We start from the raw sequence: 16553 nt of genomic DNA on the forward strand, positions 1-16553 counted from the left end.
AAGGAAAATCTAAAGTAGAAAAAAAATTCCCACATATCTACTTGAATGTCTCTATTAACATTTAACCTCACCTCTCACTGTGGACAATTAATAAATTATCATAATTCACACAAATAATGAGGTTCTCTTGTTAATAATATTCTCCTTGTTATAAACATGATTCTGCTCTGATTATAGAAGAGATATATCATATAGATTTTGTTGGATGTCATTCTGATTTTTGGCTTAGGAAAAAGAAAATCCAACTTGACTGTAACAATAAGAAATCACTTCTACTCCATATCATGAGTTAGAGTAATTGTTTTGCAGAAATAATGCAAATAATTGCTATAAAGAGTTTATCTGAGAACAGTGTGCACAATTAATACATTTGCTGGAAGAGAAAATGGTGGGGCATGTTTTGTGATGAAGAACAGTCTTCAAGAGGGGGGCTAGCAAAGTTTTGAGAGAGACATTTATAAAAAGATACTTCAAATTTTCAAACAGAGCCAACCCCAAGGTTTTTACTTCTCTGGAACGTGTACCATTTGGGGTTGAATCCTTTTGAAAAGGAGGACTCAATAGAAAGCAAGAAATGACATGTGAAAATACACAAGGTGTTTAAAATCTAACACATTCGCTTAGCATAATAATCTTAAGATCCATCCATGTTGTTGCAAATGGCACTATTTCATCTTTTCTTATGGCAGAGTAGTATTCCATTGTGTATATATACTACATCTTCTTTATCCAATCATCTATCAAAGGACACCTTGGTTGTTTCCATGTCTTGGCCATCATAAATAAAGCTGCAATGAACATCAGATCACATATATCTTTATGGATAAATGTTTTCAGATTTTTTGGGTATGTACCCAAGAGAGGGATTGCTGGGTAATATAGCAATTCTATTCTTAGTTTTTGAGGATTCTCCATACTGCTTTCCATAGCGTTGTACCAATTTACTTTCCCACCAAGAGTGTATGGGGTTTCTTTTTCTCCACAGCCTCACCAACACTTGTCATTATTTGTCTTGTTGATGATAGCCATTCTAACAGGTGTGAGGTGATATCTCATTGTGGTTTTGATTTACATTTCTCTGATGATTAGTGATGTTGAGCATCTTTTCATATGTCTTTTGGCCATCTGTATGCCCTCTTTGGAGAAATGTCATCCCAATAAATTTTAATTAAACATACACACACACACACGCACACACACGCACACACATGAAGGTCAGACAATTAAGTTCGCGAACTTTCCACCATGTAAGTGCACGGTAGAAAGTTTGCAAATTTAATTGTCCATCCTCATATATAAGACTAAAAAAAAAAAAGCTAACACGTTCTCTGGGGAATGAACTATTGTTTATCTTTGTTTTGAGAACACTGCTGTATTAAAAAACAAATACCACCAAATTCTACAAATTTGAGGTGACTTTTTTGTATAATCACATGTGATACAGTTATATTTTTTCCATCAGATATCAAATTACTATATTGCTGTTTAAGTTGATGGAAGGTTTGTTATTCTGGAACGAGGAGCAATTATGGTAACTGTCATATACTTAATGTCTTTTCCCAGGGACCCAGTTGTATGAAGCTAACCAGCAGCTGCAATTTGAAAATAATGCAGAAGACCTGAAGCGCTGGCTAGAGGAGGTGGAGTGGCAGGCTACCTCTGAGGATTATGGGAAAGGCCTGGCGGATGTACAGAATCTACTCAGGAAACATGGCCTCTTGGAGTCTGGTGTGGCTGCTCATCAGGTTTGTTCCTAGCTCTTTGACCAGTTGTAGGCCAACACACCTGGATATGCTCTGAGAAAACTTAAAATGAATAATTATTTTTAAAAGAGGAAGAGATCAAGAAACTAAAGATAAAAATTCAAAACTTTTAGTTAGTAAACAGCCTCTTCCCAATATTTCCTCTAAACCAGACATTCTCCTGGTTGCCTGGCATCTCTTGTCAGAACCCCATGTCTGATATAAGACTTTATTTACTCTTCTAAATATAACACTGCACTCTTAATCCAGAAGGCTGGGTTTTATATATAGCCTGTCATTTACTAGTTATGTGATCTCTGGTATGTCTTTTCACCTTTTCCTACCTTTATGTCCTCACCTTTAAAATAAGGCTTTAGATAAAATTGCCTCTTTCTGTTCTGGCATTCTGAAAGTCAAAGCTTGAACATATCTTTAATCCTACCATTTTTTTAGTTAAGAAAAATTGACATCTATACAAGTAAAGTGACTTAACAGAGAAAATTAACACCAGAGCGAGGACTACGGTGCAGCTGTCTAGGCTCTTAGCTTCAGGATTATTCCCCTGCCACCTGCCAGACTGTTATTTAAAATAAATTTATCTAATAAGTTTCTAGAGTATAGATACTATATATGAGTTTCTGGAAAACTCAGTATAAATCTGCTTCCAGTTGACTCAATTTCTCAACCCTAGGAATCCTAGCTTGTGTTTAAAAAATAATTCTGCTGTTTCCTAGAAGTTCTCACTAATCTGTCTAGTTAAAATACACTTCCACGATTTCTGCTTTTTGGTCACTTTGGGTGTAATAGGAACGATAAAATAATCCACAAAAAACAGATAAGACAAACCTATTCAATTACACAGCTCTGAAGATGGTTTGATGGAATTTGAAATAACATAAAATGCTAGAGGTAGGAAAACTAAAACTGTATAAAGACAGCTTTGAAGGAAGAGAGTTTGGAACAGATTTTCAAAGGAGGGGCAAAATAAGATTTGGTGAAAGGTAAATAAAAACATACAAAGAAGAAAAAGAGCATGTGTAAATACATAATAAATATAATAAATAAAAAACCTTATTTAGGAAAGCTAGGGCATCCCACCACCAGGAATTGGTTCTTCTAAGTAGAGTAGAGGCTAATATAAAGACAAAAGATGTTTTAAGTATGGACTGTTAAATTTGAAAAAAATCTTAAATGCACTCTAGGTCAAAATTCTTACTATATAAATGAGAAAACTAAAATTAAAACAGGTGAAAGAGCTTTCCCAAAATAAAATGTCAAGTGACTGGCAGCCAAGAATAGAAGCCAAGTCTTCTGTCTTCTCAGTCTGGGGCATCTTGCACAACATTAGAGGTTTTCAGATAGTACAGTGGATCCATAATGATGATGATAATAAAGATGTTTTAAAATCACTCTGTTTCACTGTGATGTTTTCCAAAGTTAAAGTTAGTTAATTAATCCTAGGAAATGAGAACAGTTGGCTAGTGAGAGATATTAACTTTAATTATTTATGGAGCCTTTAATTTTTGTGTGGAGAAGTAAGTATATGTTTTAAGAAACTATTGATAGTTAATGGTTTGTTCCAAATTGAAAAGAGATAGATCAAACACTTTACAGGTTGAGAATTGGATATCAAAATAGAATAAGTAAAACCAATGCCTACTGTTCATCTACCTCCTGAAGAACTTCTCTTTTGTACTACCTCTCCCCACCACAACAAAAAGGAAACAAGCAGACAAACAAAAGTCTTGTGTAGTGTCCTTCTGCGAGGCCACTTATAGTCGATTTCACTAATAAAGGTGAAATGCATCTCCTGTATCTGTTTTAGCATATAGAAATACAATTAAAGTTTTATTTCCAGGAATATATTTTGAAACCCTATTTCTGTATTCTTTCTTTCTCAGATACAGTCCAAATTGGGACTTTGATTTATTCCAGTTCACACAACTGGGTGTTGACCAAGGCAGTACCTTTGCATTTCTTTCTGAGGTTCTGACTTTTTTTTTTTAATTTATTGGGGTGACAATTGTTAGCAAAATTACATAGATTTCAGGTGTACAATTCTGTATTACATCATCTATAAATCCCATTGTGTGTTCACCACACAGAGTCAGTTCTCCTTCCATCACCATATATTTGATCCCCCTTACCCTCATCTCCCACCCCCAACCCCCCTTACCGTCTGGTAACCACTAAACTATTGTCTGTGTCTATGAGTTTTTGTTTCTCATTTGTCTGTCTTGTTCTTTTGTTGTTTTTGGTTTATATACCACATATCAGTGAAATCACATGGTTCTCTGCTTTTTCTGTCTGACTTATTTCGCTCAGCATTACACTCTCAAGATCCATCCATGTTGTCACAAATGTTCCTATATCATCTTTTCTTACCACTGAATAGTATTCCATTGTGTATATATACCACAACTTCTTTATCCATTCATCTATCGAAGGATATTTTCATTGTTTCCATGTCTTGGCCACCATAAACAAAGCTGCAATGAACATTGGAGCACACATGTCTTTATGTATAAATGTTTTCAGATTTTTTGAGTAGCTTTGTTTTGTAACATCACATTTCATCTCATAGGCATTGTTCCTGCTATGCAACAAACTTAAGTCTCAGAAGTTTCTATATTATTTACAATTATAGCTCACTTTAAAAGGAGAGGAAGAGGCTAAAAGGGGAATCGTGATTGAAGAAGCTCCCCCCCTCCGCTACCCCCCCACCTCCATTTTCCTTAGGGCCACAACTTATCAACACTCCCAAACAATTAAAGATCTGTAGTTCTGGTTTCTCTGATTTCCTTGCTACACTCTGTAAATATATTGTCTTTTCTGAAATATGGTTTGTTTGAAAACTATTTTCTTGTAAATAGCTTTCTTAGCTTGATGAAATGGTCCTCAGTGTAGTAACCCCTCCCATTCTATTTCATTGATTTGATTAGAAGTCCTAACATAGTGCATATGGGAGTTGAGTCTCTCCATGGCCTCCCTATACCAAACTCCATCCTTTTCTACTAAATGATGTAATTTCCTGACACCCATTCACTTACTCCCTCAGGATCAGGTAGACACCCTCACAGACTTGGCGACATATTTTGAAGAAACAGGCCATCCTGATGCTGGGGACATACGTGCAAGGCAAGAGAAACTGGTGTCCAGGTTTGAAGCCCTGAAAGAGCCACTGGCTACCCGGAAGAAGAAGCTCATTGACCTTCTCTACCTGCAGCAGATTTGCAGAGACACAGAGGATGAGGAAGCCTGGATCCAAGAGACTGAACCTTCAGCAGCTTCCACCTACCTTGGTTAGTAAAGCCTGGGCAAGCTGAGCCATAAGGAGTGTGCCACGGTCTACAGATTTTTTTGCCAGATCTAAGATACAGTAGTGAAGGAGCAAAGTTTATACTCAGCTCTTTCCTCTCTGACTCATGAAAATGTTTCCAATCTTTCACAAGAAGATTGTTTTAAAAATTCATACTTAAAAGTTTACCTCTGTCACGAGCGCCTGTAACGGCAGTCTGCTACATTTCAGTCTATTCCTGAAAGTCAAGGGGACTTTAACCCCTCTGCAGGGCCCTACGTCCCTGCGTGGTACTAGTGACGTGAGTGGGGAACAAAGCCCTGGCACACAGGTTCAGATAGAGTGAGTCACACAGCTTTATTTGGGAGCCAATGTCCCTCCAGAGGCCAATGCTCTGGTAAGCACAGAAGGTTATACAGAATAGAATAAAATTTAATAATGAACCAAGTCCCAGAGTCAACTGAGGTGGTGAAGGTCCCTGGTCCAGGAGAGACAACAGAGCCCACGAGGGGTCTGAGGCGAGCTGGTCTTGCAAGAAAGAACTTTGGAGAGTCCCAGAGTATCACAGCTTGCCACTCACAGATGACGCTGTCAGATAGTGTCTGGCTCAGAGCCTCACAGAGGGTCTTAAGCCAGAGCGCCCAGTAAGACTGCTCACAGTATTGCTCTGGAGTTCTGCTTTTATCATCTTTTCCTTGGACTTGTTTATTTCTTAGGTGATAACCAGAAGTGGTTTTCCAGGAGATGTTTATCTGGTTTAGATGATAACCAGAAGTTGCTTGGTAAATGTGTTTATCACTCAATTTTGTTATGCTCACTTTCACACAAAAACATGTTTTTTACTTTACTCTTATCAGTCTCACACATGTGTGGCCATAGTCCTGTCCCTACTAGTAAACAACTTGTTTTGCAAACCTCAATCCAACATATATAATACATTTTATATGCTCTACACAACCTCCTAAAACCAGACATGAACAGTGCCATGAATTTAAGGCCTCTGGGTAGAGCTAGAGTACTCACCTTTTTTACTTGCTCTAACTTATTACCAGGGTCCTTGATTCAACAGCCATGGTTAGTATTTGAGGTAGCAAGGGTTTTTTGTCTATATTGTCAGAGGCTCCCTTTTATAACTGTTACAAAGATAAAGGGGGTGAAGTAGCAGATAAAACAGATTTTCCTTTCCTTTGGCAGTTATCAGTTCACCATTACCAGTGCTGGGACACTTGCATTGAAATATAGAAAAAAAGGTGCACATAAATATAAGGCAAACTTAGTATGAATATACTGGGAACATCTATGTGGGATGAGACAACTGTGACAATGGAGGGCTAGTTTGGGAAAACTTCCTATAACAAAAAAGATCTCTTTGAAGGTTGGACAGGCATAGAAAGTTTCTGGAGAGCACTTAGTGTGAAGTATAGGAAAGAAAGTTTGGAGTAAAGAAAGGTGAAATGTGGATGGGAGGAAGGGAGAATGAACTTGAGATCTTAGAAGATGGAGGAAATGAACAACACATAGTATTTATTATGTGATTGTTTGTGTTAAGCAATGAGTGAGGCATTTTTATAAGTTATTTTTAATCCTTACAAGCAAAACAGGTAACACTGCTACATTTATGGTGAAAAAAAATCCTAAATTTAGAGAATTTAATAACTTCCTGACACCCATAAAAACTAGAAGTGGAAGATACTGATTTTTACACCACAATATTCTAAAAGAAAATTGGTTGCATAATATTGGAAGTTTGGGTTGAAATTACTTGCCTTTCTACCTATCTTCCAAAGATAATAGTGATTTATTTATTATCTTTCGTAGAATAATGAATTGAATTTTCTTAGTACAAAGAGGCATGGGGAAAAATAAAATTGAACAGATTTAAGTCAGACAAGTGATATACATGTCAGAAAGCCCACATAATGATTAAACCTCAAAGGAAAGAAAATGTAGGTCCAAGAATTATAAAGGAGTAGAATAGCCTTATATTAGAACAATACCAGACCTTGAAATTATTTTTCTCTGCAGGCAAGGACCTGATTGCTTCCAAGAATCTTCTGAACAGACACCAAGTCATCCAGGCTGACATCGCCAGCCATGAGATACGCATCCAACAGATAACGGAGAGGGGAAACAAAATGGTAGAGGAAGGTATGTGTGATTCAGATTGGGTATAACAATCATCTGTATGCCAAACTTATGGGATGAAGTTTGTTTAACTTTAGGGCTTCAAGGGAATTTAAAGATATCTGATCTACCTTCTCATCCAATGTAAAAATTCCCTTTGGGGGTTTCTGACACATATAGTGTTGTTTGTATATTCCAATAATAGAAAACTCCCTACCTCATTAGCCAGTCATTCCTATTTTTCTATAAAGCCACAATTATTAACATAAAATATATTATCTTTTTTCATTTCATTTTATTTTTTTTTAATTAAATTTTTTGGGTGACAATAGTTACTAAAATTACATAGGTTTCAAGTGTACAATTCTATAATGCATCATCCATATATCACATTGTGTGATCACCACCCAGAGTCTAGCTTCAGCACATATAAAACGTATTAACTTAATGATGAATATGATTTTTTTTGTAGAAGTCACAGAATTCAGGATTTGTTATAAAACTCCATAAAACAACTCAGATCCTTTTCCCATATGGGAACTTCCAAATCTGTGAAGACATGTTTTATGTTCCCAGTGTCTTTATGGTAAATAGCACCATTTCTTTATATAGTCTCAATGCCTCTCCTCCTCCTGGTCTCCCATCTTCAGAAACCCTTACTGCTTAAATATAATATTCAGAACCAAACATCATATACCAGGTGTGGTATAAGCAATGTAGATTTCATTGGGATTTTCCTTCCATTGATTTAAAAATAAACTGCTGCCAGCCAGTATCCAGCTATCAAAAATATGGTCTAAAATTAAGATTCCTGAACAAAAATTCAGATCTCAGTTCAGTTATTCAAACTGAAAAATGTTTATTTGGGATTCCTGTTTTACTATAGTGACTTGTCTTGTTTTTTTTTTGTTGAAATCTCAAGCTGTAATGGGGATTTTATCTATTTCTCTTTTCAATTCTATCAGTTTTTGTTTCATGTATTTTGAAACCCTGTTATTGCATGCATATATATTTAGACTTCTTATGTCTTCTTGATGAATTTAAATCTTTAACATTATGATATAATTCTCTTTATCCCTGATGATACCCTAAAGACTATTTAGTGTGACTTTAACATAGTCACTCTGTCTTTGATTCATGTTTGCACAATGTATGTTTCTCCGTCTTTTTGCTTGTACTTTATTTCTTTGTATTTAAAGCAGATTTTGTATAGAGAGCAAATAATTAGGCTTTTTAAATTAAATTTATTGGGGTGACATTGGTTAATAAAATTATACAGGTTTCAAATGTACAATTCTATAATATGTCATCTGTATATTGCATTGTATGTTCACCACCCAAAGTCAACTCTCCTTTCATCACCTTATACTTGACCTCCTTTATCCTCTTTTACCACCCTTCCCCCCTTACGCTCTGGTAACCACTAAACTGCTCTCTGTGTCTGTGAGCTTTGCAATCTGATGATCTCTTCCTTTTAATTGGAGCATTTAGACCATTCACATTTAAAGCAATTACTCTGTCATAAAAAAGAATGAAATCTTACAATTTGTAACAACATGGATGGACCTAGAGCATATTATGCCAAGTGAAATAAGTCAGACTGAGACAGACAAATACCATATGATCTCACTTATATGTAGAATCTAAAGGACAGAAAAAAATGAACAAAAAAAAACAACACCCCAGAAATAGACTCATAGATACAGAGAACAAACTGATGGTTGCTAGATGGGAAATGGGTGAGAAAGGTGAAGGGATTATGAAGTATAAATTGGTAGTTACAATATAGTCACGGGGATATAAAATACAGTATGTGGAATATAGTCAATAATATTGTAAAAACTATGTATAGTGTCAAATGGATACTAGACTTATTGAGGGGATCACTTCCTAAATCATATAAATCCATGCAGTATAGTCATGGGATGTAAAGTACAGCATAGCAAATATAGTCAATGGTATTGTAATAGCTATGTACGGTGTCATATGAGTAGTAGACTTGTTGGGGTCACCGCTTTGTAAGGCATGTAAATGTCTAATCACTATGTTGTTTTGTAACCCAGAAACTAATAATAATAACAAAAAAAAAAGCACTAAAGAAATAAAGCAATTATCAATATGGGTAATTTTAAATCTAATATGTCCTACTTGTTTTCTCTTTGCTTATTAGTTTCTGCTTTCTTTGGATTAACTGTGTATTTATTATGATTTCATTTTATCTTCATACTTGTTTATTAGCTATAGTTCTATGATGTGTGTTTGTGTGTGTGTGCACGCACACATATATTTGTTCTATGGTAATGATTCTCTAATTTTTGTTTTGTGGTTTTCATAATGTTGCTAAGACATTATTTGCCTTTTCCACACTCTTTTATAAGTGTACAGTGAAGTTTTCTGGCGTCTACATGATGTATGATAAGGCCATTTTTCTAATGGTTATGGAATATATGCATGTGTATTCATTTTAGAATTTTCTGTTTTGACTTCTTTTTTTTAAATTAAATTTATTGAGGTGACAATTGTTAGTAAAATTACATAGATTTCAGGTGTACAATTCTGTATTACATCATCTATAAATCCCATTGTGTGTTCATCACCCAGAGTCAGTTCTCCTTCCATCACCATATATTTGATCCCCCTTACCCTCATCTCTCACCCCCCACCCCCCACCCCCCTTACTGATATGGTGACTACCCATAGATATCACCATACAAGCAAAAGCTTAAAGGTGTCCCCAATAACTTTTTAAATTATGAAGGGATTCTGGGAGCAAAAATTTAAGAATAATCAGTGCAATACTCTAGGGGACCTCTTTGTATATCATCGAAACTGCATGTCTGTGTAACACCTATCTCTTCAGTACTCTGTTCCACAAACTCTAGCTGTCTTGTCTGCCCCCAACCCTGATCTCTGTCTACTCACTTCAGTGTGACTACTAGCTCTGTTTGGATTAGCTCTCCTAGCACTACAGCCTAGATACTGCACCAGGCTTAAACTGTGGCAATCATAGGGCGTACCTCTTCTCTCAGGAGTCACAATCTTCTGCCTATTGTCTGAAAATCACTGCATCTTGCAGTTTGTCCTGTTTTCTAGTTGTTTATGGTGGAGAACAACTCTATAGTAATAAGCCCTTTATGGGTAGAAATGGAAATCTGCTGAATTTTTTGTTTAGTCTAGAGAACAATGTTTTTGGAACTCTGAGCAGTACCCATACATAGGTATTTTGTTTTCATGTCTGTATAACATAGAACATATTACCCAATTAACCACCACCGAGACACATCTATCCCCCATTAGCATCTATTTATGCTTAATCTCATGGCATTTCCATTCCCAAGAACTTAGGTAAAATATCATGTTGAGCACATGCAGCATCATCCTCATGCCTCTCTCTCCCCAGGTCATCAAAAGGATTGAAGTGTAGTGAACGTTAATGAGGGTAACACTCACCTTTCCTATAATTACTCCATAGGACACTTTGCTGCAGAAGATGTGGCCTCTAGGGTGAAGAGTTTGAATGACAATATGGAGTCTCTCCAGGCTCGAGCTGCTAGACGGCAAAATGATCTTGAGGCCAATGTTCGGTTCCAGCAGTACCTGGCTGACCTGCATGAAGCAGAAGCATGGATTAGAGAGAAGGAACCTATTGTAGACAATGCTAACTATGGGGCTGATGAAGAAGCAGCTGGGGTAAGGCAGACACCCAAGGTGTTTAAAATCTAACACATTCGCTCAGCATAATAATTTTAAGATCCATCTATGTTGTTGCAAATGGCACTATTTCATCTTTTCTTATGGCAGAATAGTATTCCATTGTGTATTGCTTAGTATTCATCAAATAGTACTAAATTAGATTGTGGGACAATTATAAGTTCTGTTATATTACTTGAGGTTTCCAGAATGATAGCTTTTGGACTTCATTTGCTGGAATATCCTCAGAGTTGACAGAGATCCGCCCCTCCCCCCCAAAAAAAATTACATTTTCCGAATCCCACAGAGATCCATAGATTCCCCAGAGATTGTCTAAACTCAGAAAAGCATGACCAGAGATCCATGCCTGTCTTGGTCCCATCTTAAACTTCGCCGAGTAACCTTGAGATTTCACAAACCAATTATGGTTTGAAGATATAGTCATCTTAAATACTTTATTGAAATAAAATCATGAAGACATGGGGGTAAGAAGAAAATCAAAGGTCCCTTTATATCCATTTCTTTGTTTTGTTCATTGTCCTATGGGGAAAGGAAACAATACAGTATTTCACAAACTTTCAGTATTAGAAATAATTGAAATGGTCATCTAAAGTTATGCTAATGTTTAATCTGAATGTTTAAAGCTATGTTAATGTTTAATATTATCGGCAGAACCCTCTTTTAGCTGTGACGTGTGTTGATAAAATGCTTGTGCACTTTTGACCTTATGTTGATTGAAGCAAATATATTGAAATTGTTATTCATTTTTTAAATCTTATTTTCTTTTTTTCCTTGATACTTGAATATTTAGGATTAAAAAAATCTTTATATTAAGTAGAAAGTGTCTCTTACCAGTAATTAAAACAATCAGAAAAAAACAAAATAATGCTTCAAACATCCACCTTGAGATGCTTACTGTTCTTCCTGTATTACTTTCCATGATCTTCCCATTAAAAAATCCAGGTTCTTCTAAAGAAGCATGAGGCCTTCCTAGTGGATCTTAATGCATTTGGAAACAGTATGCAAGCTCTACGGGATAAGGCAGAAGCATGCCAGGTAAGAAAACCCCAGGGATGACAAGAATCACTGTCTCTACAACAGAGGAAAAGGAATTCTTTTTATTACTGGTTTTCTTTTCTGTAACCTAGGAAACAATTGCAAAAAAATAGTAAATTATGATTCTTATATGCAAAAATTGTAGCATCTTCATAGCATCTTCAGAGATTTAGTCCATGAGAATTTTTAGATTACTGTTATTCTTGTTTTCCCCATTCCTTTTTTAATTATTTTTTTAAAGTGCACAATACAGTACTTTTATTTGCTCATTATTTACTGTTTTCCATATTACTTTTTTAAAATTAGTTTCACGTGCACAAGACAAAGTAATACTTAGACGTTTATCATTTATACCCCTCACACTGTGTGAACCCCCTTTCCCCCATCCACTATCCCTCTGACATTGCACAGAGCCATTACATTTCCACTGTCTCTATTCCTAATGCTGTACTCCGCTTCTTGTAAATATATATATATATATATATATATATATATATATATATATATATATATATATATATGGCACTATTTCATCTTTTCTTATGGCAGAGTAGTATTCCATTGTGTATTGCTTAGTATATATGTATATATACATATATATGTATATATATGTATATAAACTTGTAGTTGACATTCATTATTGTTCAGCTTCAGCTTCAGGTGTACAATGCAGTGATCAGGCATCTACATCATCCCTGAGGTGGTCTCCCTAATGAGACAAGTGTCCATCGGATACCCTACAAAATCTTTACAACATTATTGATTAAATTCCCCAAATTAATTTTCAAAACCCCGTGGCCATCTTGTGGCTACTGACTGTTTTCTAATCCCCATACCTTCCCCTTTATCCCCACCCCCCGGTCCATCTAGCAACCCTCAGTTTTTCCTCTATGTCTCCAAAACTGTTTCTGATTAGTTCATTCATTTATTCTTTTCTTTAGATTCCACACACAAGTGAGATCATATGGTATGTGTCTTTCTCCGTCTGACTTATTTCACTTAACATAGTGTTCTCTAGGTCCATCCATGTTGTTGCAAATGGTAAGATTTCTTTCTTTTTTATGGTTGCATAATACTCCATTTTATAAATGGACCACAGTTTCTTAATTGAGTCATCTACCGATGGGCATTTCGGTTGTTTCCATGTCTTGGCTATTGTGTATAGATAGTGCTGCAATAAACATAGGAGTGCATAACGTTTTTTGAATTAGAGTTTTGGATTTCTCCGGATATATACCTAGGAGTGGAATTGCTAAATCATAAGGTAGTTCCATTTTCATATTTTTGAGATACCTCCATACTGTTTTCCATAGTGGCTGCAACAATTTGCAATCCCACCAACAGTGCACAAGGGTTCCCTTTTCTCCACATCCGTCCCAGCACTTGTTGTTTGTTGATTTATTGATGATAGCCATTTTGACGGGGATGAGGTTTCCTCATTCTCATTGTGGTTTTTATTTGCATTTCTCTGATGGTTAGTGAGGTTGAGCATTTTTTCATATGTGTGTTTGCCATCTGTATGTCCTCTTTAGAAAAATGTCTCTTCATGTCCTCTGCCCATTTTTTAATTGGGTTGTTTGTTTTTTTGGAGTTGAGTTTGAGTGAGTTTTTTATAAATTTGTGATATTAACCCCTTATCAGATATATCATTGGCAAATATCTTTTCCCATTCAGTAGGATCCCTTTTTGTTTTATTGATGGTTTCCTTTGCTGTGAAAAAACTTTTTAGTTTGATGTAATCCCACATGTTTATCTTTTCTCTTACTTCCCTTGCCCAAGAGGACATATCAGTAAAAATCTTACTCCGGGTAATGTCTGTGAAGTTTCTTCCTACATTTTCTTCTAGGAATTTCATGGTTTCAGATCTTACATTTAAGTCTTTAAGCCATTTTGAATTTATTTTTGTATGTGGTGTAAGGAGGTGGTCCGCTTCATTTTTTTGCATGTGTCTGTCCAGGTTTCCCAGCACCATTTATTGAATAGATTGTCTTTACCCCCCACCGTACATTCTTGCTTCCACTGTCGTAGATTAAATGGCCATATAGGCATGGATTTATTTCTGGACTCTATTCTGTTCCATTGTCTGTTTTTATGCCAATACATGCTGTTTTGATTACTGTAGCCTTGTAGTATAATTTGATGTCAGGTATCTTTATACCTCCCACTTTGTTCTTATTTCTCAAGATTGCTGAGGCTATCTGGGGTCTTTTATGGTCCCATATAAATTTTAGGATTATATGTTCTATTTCTGTGAAAAACATCGTTGTTAGTTTGATAGGAATTGCATTGAATATGTATATTGCCTTAGGCAGTATGGACATTTTAACTATATTAATTCTTCCTATCCATGAACGTGGTATGCATTTCCATCTATTTGTACCTTCTTTCATTTCTTTCTTCAGTGTCTTATAATTTTCTGAGTACAGGTCTTTTACTTCTTTTGTTAAATTTATTCCCAGGTATTTTATAGTCTTTGGAGCAATTGTAAATGGGATTGTTTTTTAAATTTCTCCTTCTGATGTTTTATTATTGGTATATACAAATGCAACTGGTTTCTGAATATTAATTTTGTTTCCTGCTACTTTACTAAATTTATCTATCAGCTCTAATAGTTTCTTGATGGAGTCTTTAGGGTTCTCTATATATAGTATCATGTCATCTGCATATAATGACAATTTTACTTCCCTTACCAATTTGGATGCCTTTTATTTCTTTTTCTTGTATGATTGCTGTGGCTAGAACTTCCAGCACTATGTTGAATAGAAGTGGAGAAAGTGGGCAACCTTGCCTTGTTCCTGATCTTAAGGGGAATGGTTTTAGCTTTTCCCCATTGAGTATGATGTTAGCTGTCGGTTTATCATATATGACCTTTGTTATGTTGAGATGTGATCCCTCTATTCCCAGTTTCCTAAGGGTTTTTATCATAAATGGCTGCTGGATTTTATCAAATGCTTTTTCTGCATCTATTGATATGATCATGTGATTTTTATTTTTCATTTTCTTAATGTGGTGTATCACATTCATTGATTTGCAGATGTTGAACCACCCTTGCATACCAGGGATAAATCCCGCTTGATCATGGTGTATGATCTTTTTAACGTATTGCTGAATTCTGTTCGTTAATATTTTGTTGAGGATTTTTGCATCTATGTTCATTAGAGATATCAGCCTGTAGTTTTCTTTTTTGTGGTGTCTTTGTCTGACTTAGGGATCAGGGTAATAGTGGCTTCATAAAAAGTGATGAACACACAATGGGATTTATAGATGATGTAATACAGAATTGTACACCTGAAATCTATGTAATTTTACTTACAATTGTCACCCCAATAAATTTAATTAAAAAAAAAGTGTTTGGGAGCCTTCCCTCCTTCTGGATTTTTTGGAAGAGCTTGAGGAGAATAGTTGATAATTCTTTTTTGAACGTTTTGTAAAATTCACCTGTAAAACCATCTGGTCCAGGGCTTCTGTTTGTTGGGAGATTGTTGATTACTGATTCAATTTCCCTGGTGGTAATCAGTCTATTCAGATTTTCTGTTTCTTCTTGAGTTAGCCTTGGAAGTTTGTATGCCTCTAGAAAATTGTCCATTTCTTCCAGATTGTCAAACTGTTGTCATATAGTTACTCATAGTAATTTCTTAAATTTTTTTGTGTTTCTGTGGTGGCTGTTGTCACTTCTCCTCTTTCACTTCTGATTTTATTAATTTGGGTCATCTCTTTTTTTTGATAAGTTTGTCGATTTTGTTTATCTTCTCTAAAAACCAAATCTTGGATTCATTGATCTTTTGTACTATTTTTTTGACTCCATTTCATTTATTTCCTCTCTGATCTTTATTATCTCCTTCCTTGTGCTCCCTTTGGGCTTATTTTGCTGTTCTGTTTCCAGATCCCTTAAGTGTAAGGATAAACTGTTGATCAGTGATTTTTCTTGTTTCTTTAGGTAGGCCAGCATTGCTATGAATTTCCCTATTAGGACTGCTTTCGCTGCATCCCATAGATTTTGGGTCATCAGGTTTTCATTTTCGTTTGTCTCGAGTTATCTTTTGATTTCTTCCTTGATTTCATGGTTGAGCCATTCATTATTTAGTAACATGTTATTCAGCTTCCATATATTTGTGTGTCTTCCAGTTTTTTTCCTGTAGTTGATTTCTAATTTCATAGCACTGTGGTCAGAGAAGACAGTTGGTATGATTTCAATTTTCTTAAATTTATCAAGACTTGTTTTGTGGCCTAACATGCGGTTTATCTTGGAAAACGTTCCATGTGCACTTGAGAAGAACGTGTATTCTGCAGCTTTGGGGTGAAATGGTCTGAAAATATTGATTAAATCCAATTGGTCCATTGTGTCATTTAAGGCTATTGTTTCCATATTGATTTTCTGTCTGGAAGACCTGTCTCTTGCTGTCAAAGGTGTGTTGAAGTCACCTCCTATGATAGTGTTACTGTTGATCTCGGTCGTTATGTCAGTCAATATCTGTTTTATATATTTAGGTGCTCCTATGTTGGGTGCATAGATGTTTACTAGGGTTATGTCCTCTTGTTGGATTGAGCCCTTTATTTTTATATAGTGCCCATCTTTGTCTTTTAATATGTTCTTCATTTTAAAGTTTATTTTGTCAGATATAAGTATTGCAACTCCAGCTTTT

The 16553-nt window shown here is 35.6% G+C and overlaps 1 protein-coding gene across 3 annotated transcripts in view; it reads left to right on the forward strand.

Annotated features, from left to right (window-relative positions):
• Positions 1 to 16553, forward strand: part of SPTA1 (spectrin alpha, erythrocytic 1) — a 129003-nt gene that overhangs the window by 42522 nt on the left and 69928 nt on the right. For all 3 annotated transcript variants that reach the window (XM_019751299.3, XM_074318724.2, XM_074318725.2), the window contains exons 16-20: positions 1564 to 1745; positions 4801 to 5044; positions 7066 to 7188; positions 10637 to 10854; positions 11818 to 11910. In XM_019751299.3, coding sequence (XP_019606858.2) covers positions 1564 to 1745; positions 4801 to 5044; positions 7066 to 7188; positions 10637 to 10854; positions 11818 to 11910 — 860 coding nt within the window. The remainder of the gene's footprint in view (positions 1 to 1563; positions 1746 to 4800; positions 5045 to 7065; positions 7189 to 10636; positions 10855 to 11817; positions 11911 to 16553) is intronic.

The sequence above is a fragment of the Rhinolophus sinicus genome, chromosome 7 (assembly GCF_057876585.1).
Source record: "Rhinolophus sinicus isolate RSI-liver-muscle chromosome 7, RSI-T2T, whole genome shotgun sequence".
Lineage (NCBI taxonomy): Eukaryota > Metazoa > Chordata > Mammalia > Chiroptera > Rhinolophidae > Rhinolophus > Rhinolophus sinicus.